This window comes from Odocoileus virginianus, chromosome 24 (genome assembly GCF_023699985.2).
Source record: "Odocoileus virginianus isolate 20LAN1187 ecotype Illinois chromosome 24, Ovbor_1.2, whole genome shotgun sequence".
Lineage (NCBI taxonomy): Eukaryota > Metazoa > Chordata > Mammalia > Artiodactyla > Cervidae > Odocoileus > Odocoileus virginianus.
The window spans coordinates 30,111,410-30,130,141 of NC_069697.1; the positions used below are offsets into that span (position 1 = coordinate 30,111,410).

The 18,732-nt window shown below is 36.3% G+C and overlaps 1 protein-coding gene across 2 annotated transcripts in view; it reads left to right on the plus strand.

Moving 5' to 3' along the window:
* Window positions 1–18,322, plus strand: part of RPAP3 (RNA polymerase II associated protein 3) — a 35,540-nt gene extending 17,218 nt beyond the window's left edge. For both annotated transcript variants that reach the window (XM_020889230.2, XM_070454515.1), the window contains exons 10-17: window positions 5,130–5,251; window positions 6,560–6,630; window positions 6,750–6,851; window positions 11,760–11,998; window positions 13,458–13,644; window positions 14,825–14,922; window positions 15,383–15,483; window positions 18,012–18,322. In XM_020889230.2, the coding sequence (XP_020744889.2) occupies window positions 5,130–5,251; window positions 6,560–6,630; window positions 6,750–6,851; window positions 11,760–11,998; window positions 13,458–13,644; window positions 14,825–14,922; window positions 15,383–15,483; window positions 18,012–18,097 (1,006 nt within the window). In that variant the 3' untranslated portion in view covers window positions 18,098–18,322. The remainder of the gene's footprint in view (window positions 1–5,129; window positions 5,252–6,559; window positions 6,631–6,749; window positions 6,852–11,759; window positions 11,999–13,457; window positions 13,645–14,824; window positions 14,923–15,382; window positions 15,484–18,011) is intronic.
* Window positions 18,323–18,732: the final 410 nt, after the last annotated feature.

The window sequence follows — 18,732 nt, forward strand, 5'->3', positions numbered from 1 at the left end:
AGTCGTGTCTGACTCTTTGCAACCCCATGGACTGTAGCTCACCAGCCTCCTCTGTCCACAGAATTTTCCAGGCAAGAATCCTAGAGTGGGTTGCCATTTTTTCTCCAGGGAACTTTCTGACCAAGGGATCGAACCTGCATCTCTCTTATTTAGCAGATGGATTCTTTACCACTGTGCCACTAGCTCTAAAGCACTTACTCAGTTTTGGTCTGGCATTACACAGTTTAACACTTCTTTAATTGCTTTATGCTATTCTGAATTAATGATTTAAAAGTTATTTTTAATCTCAGAACCCTTTGGGCGGAATCTTACCTGGAAGTGTATGCATATATAACAAAAGAGAACTGCTGTTGTTGAAACTGCTGGTTGATTACATACAGAACTAAAACTTGGTCCTGTGATACTAACCACACATTTCTGGATGCACTCAGGGCTCCATGTTGGACAGTCAGCAGAATAATTTATCTGATGATAGAAACTATGTCTTTGCTGTAATACTACACACTAGTTATAGAATTAAAGATTCCTATAAGTTTTATAAGTAGAGATTCTAAACTTTTTGGTGCCACAGACTGCTTTGGCTGCATGGTGCACCTTTCTCAAGATAATATTCAAGTGTTTATTTATACATTTAGGATTACAAAGGAAACCAACTGTATTGAAATAGAATTTTAAAAATATTAAGATTTGTGATGTTAGTTCAGTTCAGTCACTCAGTAATGTCCGACTCTTTGCGACCCCATGGACTGCAGCACGCCAGGGTTCCCTGTCCATCACCAACTCCTGGAGCTGCTCAAACTCATGTCCATTGAGTTGGTGATACCATTCAACCGTCTTATCCTCTGTCGTCCCCTTCTCCTGCCTTCAGTCTTTCCCAGCATCAGGGTCTTTTCCAGTGAGTCAGTTCTTTGCATCAGGTGGCCAAAGTATTAGAGCTTCAGCTCAGCATTAGTCCTTCCAATGAATATTCAGGACTTACTTCCTTTAAGAGCTTCCCTCATAGCTCAGTCGGTAAAGAATCTACCTGCAATGCAGGAGAGCCAGGTTCGACTCCTGGGTCGAGAAGATTCCTTGGAAAAGGAAATGGCAACCCACTCCAGAATTCTTGCCTGGAGAATCCCATGGATAGAGGAGCCTGCCAGGCTACAATCCATGGGTTTGCAAGAGTCGGACATGACTTAGCGACTAAACCACCACCAGTTCCTTTAAGATTGACTGGTTTGATCTCTGCAGTCCAAGGGACTCTCAAGAGTCTTCTCCAATACCACATCAATTCTTCAGGGTTCAGCCCTGTTTATGGTCCAGCTCTCACATCCATACATGACTACTGGAAAAAAGATAGCTTTGATTAGATGGACCTTTGTTGGGAAAGTAATGTCTCAGCTTTTTATTATGCTGTCTAGGTTGGTCATAGCTTTTCTTCCAAGGAGCAAGCATCTTTTAATTTCATGGCTGCAGTCACCATCTGCAGTGATTTTGGAGCCCAAGAAAATAAAAGTCTGTCACTCTTTCCATTGTTTTCCCATCTATTTGCCGTGAAGTGATGGAACCGGATGCCATGATCTTTGTTTTCTGAATGTTGAGTTTTAAGCCAGCCTTTTCACTCTCCTATTTCACCTTCATCAAGAGGCTCTTTAGTTCCTCATCACTTTCTGTCATAAGAGTAGTGTCATCTACATATCTGAGGTTGTTGATACTTCTCCTGCAATCTTGATTCCAGCTTGTGCTTCATCAGAATTTGTGATCTAATGGTATGTATACTTTTAGAGATTAACACGCTACAGAGGCTTCCCTGGTGGCTCAGTGGTAAAGACTCTGCCTGCCAGTGCAGGAGACACAGGTTCACTCCTTGATCCGAAAAGATGCCACTTGATGCAGAGCAGCTAAGCCTGTGTGCCACGATACTGAGCCTGTGCTCTCGAGCCTGGGAGCCGCAACTGCGGAAGCCCGTTGGCTCCCTGGAACCTGTGCTCCCAACAAGAGAAGCCACCGCAGTGAGAAGCCCCTCGCCGCAACTAAAGAGTGGCCCCGTTCACCGCAGCTAGAGAAAAGCCACACAGCATGGAGACTCAGCACAGATATAAGTAAATGATTAAAGTTATTAAAAAGAAATTAAACACTACAAAATGAGAAACTGCATTTAAAATACAGGCAAGTTGTAGAGAGTGTCATACTGAGTGAAGTAAGCCAGACAGAGAAGGAGAAATATAATAATAACCCTTATAGGTGGAATCTAAAAAGAAATGATACAAATGAACTTACTTATGAAACAGAAAGAGACTTACAGATTTAGAAAACGAATCTGTTGTTGCCAGGGGAGGGGATAGTTAGGGAGTTTGGGAGGGTCATGTACACACTACCATATTTAAAATGGATAACCAAAAGACCTATTGTATAGCACATGGAACTCTCCTCAGTGTTATGTGCCAGCCTGGATGGGAGCGGGGTTTGGGGGAGAAGGGATACATGTATATTTATGACTGAGTCCCTTAGCTGTTCACCTGAAACTACTGTAGCATTGTTAATTGGTTATACCCCAGTGCAAAATGAAAACTTAAAAAGAACTAAAATTTCCAAACCTAAAATACATATAGGCAAGTTAAAGGTAAAAAATTTTTAAAGACGTATTATTGTGAAAGTTTGAATAAAACCACTAGAATTTGGGATGCTCATTGACACATCTTCTACATATTGATCAACCAGTACGTGTGTCTAGGGAATTCCCAGAAAGCAGCAAGATGATTACATTACCAGTGTGATAACGGTGGCTCAGTGGTAAAGAATTTGCTTGCCAGTGCGAGGAGACTCGGGAGATGTGGCTTTGATCCCTGGTCAGGAAGATCCCCTGGAGGAAGAAGTGGCGACACAGTCCTTAACATATGGCTTCACTTTTGGAGTCTAAGTGACTGCTAGGGACAGAGTTGCCTGGTGGTTGGCCAGCTGTGTCATAGGAGCATTTACAAACAGGTACTATGATCACATGCAAACAAACATCAGGTTAAATTACCCCGTTTCTGAAATAGTTGTGCTACCTCAAAGATATCTGTGACAAATACGGTGTAATGTGAAAATATCTGTGATTTTTATTTGTGACAAAGTCATAGGTACTGTTTTTACTAATGTGGTTTATTATCTGCAGTTGTAATTGAAAGGAAAGCTACATGTCATTTGAAAGTTAATGGTAGTAAGGATGTAGTATTTTTCCCATCCAGATTTTCAGATCTCTCAAAGGATCACAGGCTATCATAGAAGAAAATTTTAATTTGTATTTAACTTCATTGAAACTAACAGACTCACTGGAGAGGTATTGTTTTGATTAGACCAAGTAAAAGTCATTGCATTTCTCACTAACTTAGGAAAGTTTTGAATTTTGCTATTCAGGAATTGCAAATGATTTAAAAATTGTAAGGCCTACATCTTTAGATTTGATTAATGCCAAGAATAATACCTTCTAATAGATGAGAGATTATATCTACACACTATGAGGGCTCTAATTTATTGTGTTTGTTGCTTTAGTTGATAACCACATAAGTATATCACAGCAAGTTTTTTTTATTTTTTTATTTGAAAGACCTATGTGAGTCTTACTTGAATCTCTTTCTAGTATGTCTTTAGTTTTTTTGGGCGCACTGCCCAGCTTGCAGAGTCCTAGTTCCCTGACCAGGGTTCAAACCTGTACCCTCAGCAATGAAAACGCTGAGTTTTCATTGGACCACCAGGAAATCCCCTTTAGTGTATCTTCTAGATTTACAGTTAATATCTGAAGTTTTCTCTACTAAATAGTGAGTGCTATCAGTATTATAGACTAGATGAGGAACAAGGAAAAAGAGCAACTTTTCAAAGAGGAGTTTGAACCAAACCAAGATGTAAAGGGATGGTATGATTAGTGAGGTGAGGAAACAGCTCTGGTGTCTCAGTGCAGGTTCAAAGACACAGGATGCAAAAATTCCATGGTGCCTTCTGGAAAGGGCAGGAGGTTCATATGATGACTGATACGCAGGGGCACTGGCAGAGACAAGGCTAGAGAGTCAAGCAAGCCCCCAACTTTGTGCTCGGCAGAGAGCTCGACTTCATCCTAAGAAGTGTGGAGCCCATGCAGTATCTTGAATGGGAAGATGATGTAATCAGTCATGTAGAGAATAAACTGGTTGGGGCATGGACGTGAACACACACAAACATAATCTTTCTTTTGCTCAGAAGTGAATTAAAGAATTCAGAAAAAAAGAATTCAGGGCTGTTTAACCTTGTTCATACTAGGTCTTATTTTGAAGGTAGGATGGCATTCATTTAGGTCTTGGGAATAATGTGATCAAAGAAGATTATTTTTTTAGAAAAAATTTTATTATGAAATTTCATAGTAAACTTTGTGTACCAAATCATCTAGTTTTCACAAGCCATACCTTTTTTGTCATATTTGGTTCTACTTTTTCCCCTCCTGAGTTATAAAGCAAATCACGGACATGATATTTCATCCCTTAAGGATGCTTCATACATAAGTACAACACCATTATTATGCCAAGTGAATTCATAACAGTTAATTAATGTCATTTTAATGTATGAGGATATCAAGATTTTTATTTTTATTTTTTCAGCTTTTCTTAACTTTTTTGTTGTGAAGCAGTACCCATTCAGACTGAATTGATTGCTGATTGCATGGATGAGTAGAATTTATGAAAAGTATTAGATGGTACTTTTTCATATACATAATGAATTCGAAGTATTGAGTGTGTTGTTTTCCTTAGGTGATGTGTAGTATGGGGTAAATCTTAATGAAGTTTGGAGAATTGATGCCAGTTATTGTTAATGTAGTAACTGTACATGTTGAGAGTTGGAGGGGAGGTATGCTGTGGTATTTTGTCTGCTTTATTCATATTTTGCCATCATTAATTCTGTCCTTCCACCAGACTAATTTCTGACTTCACTTAATCTGTTACCTTCTCCCTCCTCAACCAGAAGATTCCAAAATTTGGTGAGAATAAAAAATTTAGAAATTAGTCTTTTCCCTTAAACAGAGATTGGGGAATTGGTAATTGAAATTATATGTATATTTTTTATATTAGAAACTCAGTTTACATGAAGTTTTCTATCAGCTACATTTTTCTACTTAGTATTTGTATCATATTTAATAGGTATGAAGAGGCTGAAAAAGACTGCACACAAGCTATCTTGTTAGATGGCTCGTATTCTAAAGCTTTTGCCAGAAGAGGAACTGCAAGAACATTTTTGGGAAAGCTAAGTGAGGCCAAACAAGGTAAGACTATTTTTATAACAACTGGCACTCACTCTCCCTGTTGACAATCCCAAGTTATGGTAGCAGACATTTTCGTAGCCTTTCCATGGTTTGAGGATACAGAACTTAGAGAAGTACATTTTCTTTCACAGTTTAGGTTTGCAAGTTTGGAGAAATTCAGCTTCCACAGTGGGCCTGGTTATCTTCTAATAGCAGACTGGCCAGTTGTCAATCACAATTAATGAAAAATTTGAATTATAGGTAAGAAGGAAAAAAACAGGAAAAAGGCAGGAATGAAAAGGAAGGGAATCAACAACCAGAAAATAGAGGATAATATGAGATCTGTAATGATGTCTTCCTTTTTTCCTTGATTGCTGATTATTCTTATTTTTTTTCACAATCTTTTTAGTATTTATTCTTAGTCATTTTGAAGAACCAGCTTATTTTCTGTTTTATTTATTTCTGCTCTTTTATTTCCTTCCTTCAGCTGTCTTGGCTTAATTTGCCAGTTTTCTAACTTCTTGATGCATCAGTAGTTACACAGTTGATTTTCAGCCTTTGTTTTGTGACATGTTCATTTAAATCTGGCAGTTTAAAGTCTGGCTTCAGCGGTAGCCCATGTATTTTTTTTATTATGGTAAAATATACATAACATAGAATTTACTGCTTAAACCATTTTTAGGTGTACAGTTCAGTGCATTGGGTACATTCACCTTTTGTGCAACCATCACCATTGTACATCTCCAGAACTTTTTCATCATTCCATTTTGAATACTGTTGTCGTTTGACAGTAGTTCTCTATCCCCACTTCCTTCCAGCTCTTGGTAACCAGCATTCTATTTTCTGTCTCTGAATCTGACTGTTCTAGGTACCTCATATGAGTCATACAATAATTATCCTTTTATTGCTGGCTTATGTCACTTAGTATGTGTCCAAGACTCACCCATTATTGTAGCATTTATCAGAATTGGATTCCTTTTTAAGGCTGAATAGTATTCCATGATCTGGAATTCTCTTAGATTCTCTCTTATATTTGGTGAGTTACCCCATCCTTTGTTATCAGTGTGAGCTTTGATAAGTAGATGACCTCTAGCCCTCAGTTGTGTCACTGTGAAGTGGAGTTGTAGTGAAGGTTACCTGAGAATTGATATAAAGCAAAGAGAAAAACACTCAATAAGCGTTAGTTCTTATTATTGCTCACCAGTTTCCTAGCATCCTGAGTAAAACTTCTTGAGATATAGGTATGGGGTTATTAGCTAAATATATGATTTCTTGAACTCCATAAGGTATTTGCATTAATTTATTATGTTTCTTAAAAATTCATTTTAGATTTTGAAATCGTTTTACTTTTGGAGCCTGGAAATAAACAAGCAGTAACTGAACTTTCCAAAATTAAAAAGGTAAACGTTCTTTTTTCCACCAAAATATGGTCCTATCTTCTGAAGCATAAATACCTTTATTTGTTGTGTGATTAACTTGAGAATATTTTGATAGTCATAATTACAAATTTATTTTCAAGGAATTAATTGAGAAAGGACACTGGGATGATGTCTTTCTTGATTCTACTCAAAGGCAAAATGTGATAAAGCCCATTGATAATCCACCTCATCTTGGATCAACTGTAAGTAAACCTGAATTTTTCTCCTTGCTTTTTAAATATCATTGGAATAATAAATTGAGTTGAAACAAGCTGTTGAATTAGTAGATCTCTTAAAAGATATGTTGAGATCTCTTCCTAGAACCAGTTTTAGAATCTTAAAAAAAATACTTCTTAGGAAGATTGGCATAAGCAAATTGGAGAAAATGGAACTTTTAAGTTCTGGCACAACTTTTTAAAGTGTCCTTTAATTTAACACTAAATATTTCTTCATATTTTCTGATTAAAAAGGAATTTGAAGCAGTTTGTGCTTCAAAATTTGTGCATTTTGTAGTTAAACATCTTTTATTTCTTTTACTGTTCTTTTTTGAGATTGGGATTTTATTACAGTATGGCAACTTCTGTGGGGTTAGATCTAAAATGAGCACTCTGGCAAATCTAACAGGCATACCTCATTTTATTGCACTTTGCAGATACTGCATTTTTTACAGATTGAAGATTTGTGGCAACCCTCTGCTGTGCCAACCCTCTGTTGGCACCATTTTCCCAATAGTATTTACTTTCTGTCTTTGTGTCACGTTTTGGTAATTCTCTCAATATTTCAAACTTTTTTGTTAATATCATATTTGTTATGGTGCTCTGTGATCAGTGATCTTTGTTTCTATTATGAAAAGATTATGAGGATGAAGGCTCAGATGATGGTTAGCATTTTTTTGCAATAAAAAATTTTAAACTTATATACATTGTTTTTTAAAGACATGTTGCTATTTCACACTTAAAAGAGTATGGTATAGTATAAATGTAACTTTATTATACATTGAGAAACCGAAAGCTTTAGGTGACTTGCTTTATTGCAATATTCACTTTATGTGATAGTTTGTAACTGAACCTGCAGTATCTCTAAGGTATACCTGTATATTCTTAAGAATATATGCTGCATATTGTTTTTAGTATACCATACTGTTTTTTGTTTAGTCTTACAAAGCCAGTTTTTCCTGCAACATTGGAACAGAAAGAGTAGATGGTAAAATTCAGCGATTTGTCTTGTGTTGGACTTTTAAAATTGAATCATTTAAGGCATGTATTATTATATATATATTTGTGTTAGTCTTTCAGTTGTTTCTGACTCTTTGTGACCCTATGGACTGTAGCCCGCCAGGCTTCTCTGTCCATGGGATTTTCCAAGCAAGAATACTGGAGTGGGTTGCCATTTCCTTCTTCAGGGGATCTTGATGACCCAGGGATTGAACATGCATCTCTTATGTCTCCTGCATTGGCAGACGGGTTCTTTGCCACTATCGCCACCTGGGAATTCATATATATGTGTATATGAATTTATATATATACATATAAATTTGACTGTCTGGTAATTTCCTATGTTTACTTAGTATCATATATGGAAATTATGAAAGATAAAATACATATAAAAAAGTACCCAGCACAAATTAAAATTTAAAGGATAAAACCACCAACTGGGTCAAAAAATTGAAACGGATCAGCCTCCAGAAACCTCCCTCCAGAAACCTCTTCACTGATCGTGATTCCCTCCCTGTCCCTTGGGAGCAACTGTTAATGCATGGACGATGCTTTGAGAGAAATGCCGATTGTACAGTGAAGTCAGAGCGGATATTTTTATCCTCCTTTTACAAAGGAAGAAGGTGAGGCAAAGAAAGTGTTTTGCCAAGTTCTTATTTCAAGTAAGGAACAGAAGAATTCTTTAAAACATTTCCTGGGTTCCTAGTTTGTCTTTATTCTTGAATTTTCTGAGATAGTATCTCATGTGCCAGGCATAAATCTAGTTGCTTTTGTACATTCATTGTCACACATCATATTTTTTGCCTGTTATTGTATTTTTTACAGTAAAGGTGATTAAATGTTTAATTTGATGTGATTTATGGTTTTACATCTCTGTAAAATTTTGTCACAAAAATTAATTCCAAAGTTTTAAAAAAATAAGCCTTTGTCAGACTTTGCTTGTCCATATTTATAAAAACACTGCCATGTGGTAAATCAAATATCTGTATGGAAGAATGTTCTGTGGCCAGTGTGTCCTAAACAGCTTTTATAAATCTGTTGAGTTTTGTTCTCCCTCAGGTTATAAATTAATTATGTTAGTAATTGTGAAAATGCAACATGAATTTGAATCTTTTGTGGCTGGATCTCAAAACAGAACACATCCATAAATTGAGAGATCTGGGTTAACCATTTTGTAACTGAACTAACACAAGCAAAATCATTATCTCAGTAGGAAGGGGAAAATTTTCTCTTTATTTTTGTAATAGGTCTCTGTTTTAAAATCTGGGCATTATTTTAAAAATAGTATGGCAGTTTGGTATGATGCTTTTGGTTTGATTCGAGTTCCACCTGATAAAGGCTTCCCAGGTGGCACTAGTGGTAAAAAAAAAAAAAACCCTCTTGCCAGTTCAGGAGACACAGGTTTGATTCCTGGATCAGGAAGATCCCTTGGTGAAGGAAACGGAAACCCACTCCAGTATTCTTGCCTGGAGAATCCCATGGACAGAGGAGCCTGACAGGCTATAGTTCATAGGGTTGCAAAGAGTCGGATATGACTGAAGCAACTTAGCAGGCAGGCCACTTCTTAAGCTTTAAAATCTTAGGCAAGTATAATCCCTATGTGACTTTTTCTGCTTAAGCTGAAAATAACTCATAGGTTAGTTGAGATCAAAGAAAATGATGTCCAGGAATGTTCAGGCAGTGTCAGGTGAAACAAACGTTAATTTCCTTTTCAGTCCTTTGTGTGAGGCCACCTGAACACTGAGGAGAGTGGTCAGGGAAGGGGTTACTTTATTCAAACGAGAGGCTCAACCACGGATTTCTGTACTTAAGGGCTGGCAAGTGTGACTGCTTTTGGCATGTCTTCTCTAGAGAGACTGTAGGTGACCAGTAATGTAGATCTGCTGGGCCTGGAGTTCCTAGATAGGAAATGAGTTAGTTTCCACTAATTTGTTTTCTATTATTTTATTTTCATTTTCCTGTTTTCCCATATGAAAATTTCACCTTTCTACTTGGTCTTCTCTTTCTGTTTGTTCTCATTTCTGATTTCTTTTTCTTGAAATGGTCATAATATAGAGCTAAAAAAAATGTTATGTTTCTAAATCTTAATTTAAAAAGAGATGAATTTGGGAATTCCCTGGAGCTCCAGTGGTTAGGACTCTGTATAATATAGAGCTAAAGAAAATGTTATGTTTCTAAATCTTAATTTAAAAAGAGATGAATTTGGGAATTCCCTGGAGCTCAAGTGGTTAGGACTCTGTTTTCACTGTCAGCCACTGGGGTTCAGTCCCTGGTTGGGGCACTGAGATCCCACAAGCTGTGAGGTGTAGCCCAAAAAAAAAAAAAAATCGATTTATGCTTTTATGTTTTCTTATATCTTTCAGCTACAGTGGTATCTTTTATGTTTTTTTTTACCAGTATACTGTCATACCCTCATCCCTCCCAGCCATCATCAGTAACACTGAGCAGCTCTCAGGAGCCACTGGTCATCCCTTAAACAGATCATCTGTTAGGAAATTCATTAACTTAGATGAGTTTACACATCTCTTGTCATTGACAAGATTTGGGTTTTGTTTTTTGTTTTTTTGCCTCATGGTGTGACATGCAGGATGTTAGTTCCCTGACTAGGGATTGAACCTGTGTCCCCTGCAGTGGAAGTGCAGTCTTAGCCACTGGACTGCCAGGGAAGTCCCCACGATTTGGTTTTAAATGGGACTGCGTCAATATAATTCAGTAGTTGTAGTCTGTTTTTTAGTCTGTTCTTTAACACTTATTTTTTAACATTAACACATGTTTATTCTTAGTCAATATTTTGATAGAAAGCTTACTGGTTTTTATAGTTCTCAGCAAAACAGAGGCCTTAGATTAACATGAGTATCCTTTACGATAGAACTGCTAACAAGATTCTGTTAATAAATTTATAATAGCTTCTTTATTTATGTGTATTCATCCAGTAACACTCAGTTGTTACCATTAGGTCGTTTCTTAATTATGCTAATGTAAACGTCTTGTTTTAACACTGAGTTTAGTATAAAAGGTTTTTATATTTCAACTTTTTAATTTAAAATTCAGTCATATAGTTGGAATGAAAGCAATATACTGAAGAAAGTCTTTTTTTAAAAATTAAAGTATTGCATGTAAACTGAGGAAGAAATTGAAAATGTTTAACATCTGTTATGATTAAAATAAATAGTGGATGCTATTTATTTTAATAAATTAAAAACCATTATTATGGTCAAGTACTTACCAACTTTGTGAATATTATTTGACAAATCTTTAATCCTGGGCTGGTTTTATCCGGCTGCTACATATGTAGAAGATGCAGTTAGGTTTAAATATTAGTCTCTTTCATACAGAATGCTGTTTATTGCCTGACCTTGTTCTGTTTAGCTAGCTTACAGTACTGATGTCACTTGGCCTTATTTTTTCTTGGTTTTGTTGCCTCTGGGATAAACTCAAGACTCCCTGAGATGGTACACAAATCCCTTTGTAAGCTGTCTTTAGGCAGCCTTTCCAGCTGTGTCTCACCTCTTCTCTTGCACCAGCCGTGGTGGGCGTCTCACCTTTCTGCTGGCCATGCGGTACCCTATCACGCTGCTATTCCTGTGTGCTTTTTCTGTGAAGCTCCCTGATGTCAATTTTTATCTTCCTTCCTCTGTTCTTTGGGCACCCTGTATCTTCACCTTTTATAGTGCCTTCTAATTATTTCTGCATGCACCGTCTTTCCCCCATTTAGACGTGCATATGGTAGGTGCCGTGACTCTTTTTGTTCTTTGCATTCTCAGAGAGTATGACTCCAGGTTGAATTTACTTACAGCTGAAATACTGGCTGAAAGAACATTGCAACCTTTTAATTTGTGACCTTAAAATAAGAAACCTTCGTGTGTTGATGTAAAGCATTGATTTTAATTGTTTCAGAAGCCACTCAAGAAGGTTCTTATTGAAGAAGCTGGTAGTTTGATACAGACTGTTGATGTGCCGGGCACCACTGCTGCGGTCGCCACCCCAGAGTGCAACCCTGCTGGCCTGGCACGGGCAGCAGCCACCGCGGGCACGGCACTCAAGGACTCAAGCCGGGGTGAGCTTGCGCCCACGAGTGGCGTCCCGAAAGCCAAAGTACTGAGAATAGAAGAAATCGGGGACACTTCAGCTCTTCAGTGAGTGGAAATACTCTTATTTGATAATCATCTGAATGGTAATAATTCCGCTGGAAAATTGGTAGTACTGATAAGACTTCTGGTTGTATTCTTCCCCATAACCTTTTGAACTATTCAACTTTAGATTCTGTTCTTTTTTTTTTCTTTTTACTTAAATGTAACAGAGGTTTTGCTGAAGGAATTACCATTATTCCTTTACCATAGTGAGGAATTTAGAAGTGATAAAAGTACCTTGAACACATCTATTTTCTTTTCTAGAACTTAAGTAAATATGTTTCACTTTGTAATTTAGCAAAAATTTTATTTTTTGGAGGGAAGCCTCATAAACAATGTAGAATTTAGGCACTGTCATTATTCTAGCCATTGATATTTATGATTATTTGTGAAAGTGAAAGTGAAGTCGCTCAGTCGTGTCTGACTCTTTGCGACCCCGTGGACTGTAGCCTACCAGGCTCCTCCGTCCATGGGATTCTCCAGGCAAGAATACTAGAGTGGGTTGCCATTTCCTTCTCCAGGGGATCTTCCCGACCCAGGGATCGAACCCAGGTCTCCCACATTGCAGGCAGACGCTTTAACCTCTGAGCCACCAGGGAAGAAGGCTCTTTAAATTTTGTTCAGAATTTTTTTCTTTTTGTTCAGAATTTTTTGAAAAGTCATACGTTTTCTTAATCATGAGAATATAAAAGACATAGATTAATAGTTTACTTTGGGGTATTGAAATTTTATTATCTATTCTTTCATTGCTACTCAACAGTCCTATTAAAAACTTTCTTTTTTTAAACTTTTAATTCTAGTAGTTCTATTTAGAGTGATAGTATAGACTGTGGGAAAACTTTTAAGCAGGCAGACTTTTTTTTAAAGGAGAAAGCATTTCTTTCTTTTTGAAATCTTTCTTGAAACTGTGATAATTCAGATCAGAATGAAAGGTTGAGTTGTGAGTATATGTGATATAATAATGCACTATGGGTTTACCTGGTGGCTTAGACGGAAAAGAATCTGCTTGCAATGTGGGAGACCCAGGTTCGATCCCTGGGTTGGGAAGATCCCCTTTAGAAGGGAATGGCAACCCACTCCAGTATTCTTATCTGGAGAATTCCATGGACAGAGGAACCTGGTGGAATACAGTCCGTGGGTTTGCAAAGAGTCAGACACGACTGAACACTAACACTGTTACTACTAATGCATTGTATGGAAATAGTTTGTCAAAAGGTGGCAAGGCTGTTAGCTCAGCTAAGGAGAATAGGCAATATATAGTCAGCACACGAAAATTTGTAGAAGTATAATGTCTTGCCAAAATTATACATATATTATCAGCTGAAAGAATTTACTGCTGGCAGAATATAAACGGATAACACACTATTAATAAAGTCAGAAATTTTAGAATCTCTGTTGATATTTCTGTATGTAAACTTTGTTTGGGTTTCTTTTCTGATTAGTTGATGTTTCTGAAATATTTCAGCTCTCATGTCAGTTTGAGACAGGATGTATGTCAGTCCTTCAGTGAGAAGATTCCTCCAGAGGTAGACAGAGCACCCGCCCAGTTTATCAGGACCGTTCTTCCTCCGGTTCCTGCAAACTCATTTCAGCTCGAATCTGATTTCAGACAACTGAGAAGTTCTCCAGATATGTTGTATCAGTACTTGAAGGTAAGAGGTAGGAAGCTAGTAGTTCTCTTCTAAGTTAAAGGTCAGAGAACTTCTTTTGTCTCTATATAATAATAGGCTTGTATTTGCTTTGTGAACAGTATGATTCTGGGCTTCCCTGATAGCTCAGTTGATAAGGAATCTGCCTGCAATGCAGGAGACCCCAGTTTGATTCCTGGGGCGGGAAGATCTGCTGGAGAAGGGGATAGGCTACCCACTCCTGTATTCTGGGGCTTCCCTGGTGGCTCAGCTGGTAAAGAATCTGCCTGCAATGCGGGAGACCCCAGTTTGATTCCTGGGGCGGGAAGATCTGCTGGAGAAGGGGATAGGCTACCCACTCCTGTATTCTGGGGCTTCCCTGGTGGCTCAGCTGGTAAAGAATCTGCCTGCAATGCGGGAGACCTGGGTTCGATCCCTGGGTTGGGAAGATCCCCTGGAGAAGGGAAAGGCCACACACTCAGTATTCTGAGTGACTTTCACTTTCACGTTTCTTTCACAGTGTGATTGTAGAAAATGCTCTTATTCCTTGCCTAATACATATATCATCCTGATCAGGCCATTTAAAATATTTGCAACCAGGGAACCTTTGAAATAGGTTCTGTGTTCTAACAGAAACTTAATCTAATTTCATACATCATGACTTAAACTTAATTCTCCATTCTTCAAGATGAGGAAAGAAGCTAAAATACATTGAGTGCCTTCTGTGTGCCAAACTATGCTTACAGTATTTAGGTAATCATTCTCCTGAAAATGAACTTTTATTTGCTCAAGGAAAAGATTAAAATCATATGAATCACCAAATAATGGATTTTTTAGCACTTTCTCAAGTGTAATTACTATAATAATTTCTTATAATTGTGTGGTATATAATATTTCAAAATATATTATCTCATATAGTTCTATTTTTTAAACTCTCTTTTTATTGCTCCTTGAGCTCTCTTGTTATTTCTCTTGGGTGATATACATCTCTCCATGAGATTTTTCTGTGAATTGAGCAGAGCGATTATCTTACAGTCCCTCTAACTTTCTGTCATAGTTACATTTCAGTGTGATTCCCTACTATTATTAAATACTTATGCATAATAGTTATTCTTTACTATGTTGATCTAAGCAATTATTACATAAATAATTTGTGATTGGGAATATTGCCATAATTTTCTAACTCCTTATGTTTTTCCCAAAGCAAATTGAACCATCCTTGTATCCCAAGTTGTTTCAGAAAAATCTAGATCCAGATGTATTCAACCAAATCATTAAACTTCTGCATGACTTTTACATTGAGTAAGTAAATTTTGTTATACTTTCCTACTGTAATGCTCAGCTACTTTTAGTGATTTGGAAAATTCATCCTTTTTGGTATCATACTGCTACCTATTAGATTGCAGAATTAGCTATATTGTAAATTTTACTGTTGCAGTAGTATAAAGAAATACAAGTATAAACAATGAAAAGGGAAATGATTAGGAGAGAAAAGGACTTACAGATTTTTTTAGAGAAAGGTGGAGTATAGAAGTGACAAGTATTATAGCAGATTAGTAATGTCTATTCTATGCCTCACATTTAAGAATATTAGTTTCTTCAGTTGACTTGATAAGCTCTTCATTTGGGCACTTAAAATATAGACAGTGTGCAGGAACAAAAGATAAATGAAGACTTTATATATAATTAGAAATACTATTTTAGTAAGCAAAACTAAATGAGCTGCTTTTAATTGATCATTTGCTTTTTATTTGGGCTTCAGGAAAGAAAAGCCATCACTCATCTTTGAAATCTTACAAAGACTTTCTGAACTAAGAAGGTTTGATATGGCGGTGATGTTTATGTCAGAATCTGAGAAGAAAAGTGAGTTGTATAAAAAAAACTTTCCTTTACTCTTTATTCTTGTGTGTTCCTTTATTAAACAAATGATAGAGATATTTATTGAATTCAGTTATGTACAGGTGCATGCAACTTAATTGCAGTTTAATTAAATTGAGTTACAGTTAAATTAAGTAAAATTTTTCTGTCTGAAAACAACATTGTGAGGTGTAGGTATGATTATCATTTTGTTCTTAACAAAGGGGGAAACTGAGACATTTATAGGTAAGGAACTTGACTGAGGTTCCACAGCTAGGAAGCCAGATCCAGGATTTAAACTAAGGTAGTCTGAACTCTTCTACTTGAAAATATAGTATTAGTGTAATGGTTGAGCTCCTGGCATGGTGTTACATGTACAGGGTCCCTGCCACAGGAGCATGCAGTGGGGTATGGGTGCATAGGTGGTCACATCCGTTTTTTTCGGCTAATATCTTTGAGTTTGTTTAATTTAAGCTGAATTCTCAAAAAACTACAGGAGTCAGATGAAGGGAGTGAGGATGTGTAGAGGTTTTGAGGCAGGAGAGGGCAAATTGAACTCACAAAGTTAAAACGAGTGCAGTGTGGCTGAATTGTAGAGTTAGAGGGTAATGAACTTGAAAAATTATATCCCTTATTTATTTCTACATCTCAGTCGTTGGTATAAAGTCAGTTTTGCGGAACCCTAATTTAAGTGAAATCAAACTATGGAGACACTTCAGTTACAGTTGTCCCCTGAACAGTGTGGGAGTTAGGGGAACGAGCGCGCCACACAGTTGAAAATCCGCATACAATTTTGCAGTCAGTCCACAGCATCCGAGGTTCTTCATCCAGATTCAGTCAACTCTGGATCATATAATACTATAGTATTTCCTACTGAAAAATATCCATCTGTAAGGGGATCTGTGCAGTTTAAACTCATGTTGTTCATGGGTCAATGGTACTCAGAGTTTTAAGCTATAGTCTAGTTTTAGAAAGAGAAAAATCATTAGAATGTACCTCCTGGACTAAACACACTTTGGGCTCCTTTTCTGTTTCTTCTTTATGTTTGTAGCAGTGACGTTGAGTCTGAATCACTGAAGAAAATACTCTTTATGTTGTATTTAAGGAAGTGGACCTAGTTTAGAGAGATTCTTAATAAACTTAAACCAAAAGAATTCTCCCTTAATCTTTAGTAGCAGTCTTCAGAAACAGTCCTGAAATTCCCTGAAGGTATTAGTTTTTTATTACTATTTTAACTTCATTTTCTATCACTGTTTAAAGTCATTCTGCCTACCACACTGACTGTGTTTATTAATGCACCAAATTGCCAGGCTTCTTGTAGTCTCAGAGTCTTTGTGTTTGACTGTTTCTCTCAGCTGAGACTATCCTTCCCTGCCTCTTCGTCATTTCATTCAGTTTCCACCTAATAGTAACTACCTCAGTCACCTTTCCTCACAGGCCTACTCAGATTAACTGCCCACCTCCCCTTCCTCATCTGCATCTGTCATCTTACCTGGCTTTATTTTCTTCATAAGACAGAACTGCAATAGCAGACAGTATTTTAAGTATTTATTATTTCTCTATCCCTAGTAGAATGGAAGCTCCGTGACAGGAGGAACTATCTCCCTTGTTCTCTAGGTCTCAGAGTATTAGAATAGTGCTTAGTACATAAAAACCTTAGTATGAGTGCTTGACTGAATGGATTTTTTGTCACTCTGATGTGATTACTTGAAGTGTACTCAAAGAATGAGTTGGTCCTCCAAGCTGGCCTACCAACAGTACTGTCTTGGTTGGATCACTGCTCTCTGCTAGGTTAAACATGGAAGCATTTAGAGTAGTTCCTAGCATGTAACTAAATATTCAATAAATAGTAGCTATTGTTGTCTTTTATTATCATTGTTATTAGTGACAACTGTTAGCTAGTTTTAATGTTGAGGGATGTAGTATGAACTCTATAGCAGTGTTTTCCAAAATGTTAACTGTGAACGGTTTACTGGTATGAAACGGTTTACTGGCATGAAAAATAAAGATTTTATATGATTCATAAGGAAATCTTATTTTTAACTTTTAATCGTTATATATCTTATATATTTAAAAAATATATAGCTTGCCTATCAAACATGATTTTTGTGGATATTACTGCTAATTTTCTATTTATAGTAGTGATATAAAATTTTATTTTAAAATAAAATGTTTTCAGGTTTGAAAAACAGTTAATTGGAGTATTAAGTAAATAAAAGTATACTTGTTACACAGGGCAAAAATCTTTTAAGGTAGTATAGAATGAATTATGTTTAATCTGTAAAGTTCATGTCATTAAGGATATAGGGAAAACTTTATTGCTAAAGCAAAATATTCTGGCAAGAAGCATCATTGGGTTGCTGTATAATTTTCTGTTCTTAGGTTGGCTCTTTAAATATCTGAATTAGAATTTACAAATAACCCTAATGATTGCTTTAAAATGTAAAAAGTATTTAACAGACTTTATTATTCCCTTTAATTTTTGCTTTACTTTTTAACAATGGAGATTACAATGAAATTTTTTTCTTTTTCAGTTACACGTGTATTATTCAATCACATAGACAAATCAGGATTGAATGATAACTCTGTTGAAGAACTCAAGAAAAGATATGGTGGTTGATTTCCATTTTTGCTGAAATTATTGCCTCTTTAAATTTCATATGTAAATTTTTTTCTACTGGAATTAAATGTTTTGCTTTTTAATAAAATAAAATCATACAGAAAAAGGACTGTTTTTGGACGTAGGCTAATTAGCTGTAAAGTGAATTGTGATTAACTAGTGAGAAATATACTTAAGTGAGCTATTTATAAGTTTTTTCTGAAAATAAAAATATAAATAATGAGGTATACTTGTAAAGATCAGTATTTTATTTTGTAAGTCACTTTAAATGTTCAGATGTATTCTTCAGTGCCTCATGTTACATTATTTTTATATTTTCATGAGTTTTTGTAACCACATGATAAGGTTGCTTCATAAGCATATAATAAAATTATATTTATATAGAGAATTAGGTAGGTATTCATGTTTCATTATAAAATGGTTTCATATCATTGTGCCAGTTTACTAACATAAAATTGCTTAGTTGCAGGATGTGTATTTTTAGTGTTTATTTTGAAGGAAGACTTTATTATTTAGATTTTTTGAAAGATTACTTGGAGAGTCACAACATCCTTAAATTTTAATGCTACAGCTTTTTTTCCACATGATAGCCATGTTATATGTCAAATATAAGACAGATAGGCTAAAGCAAGGTG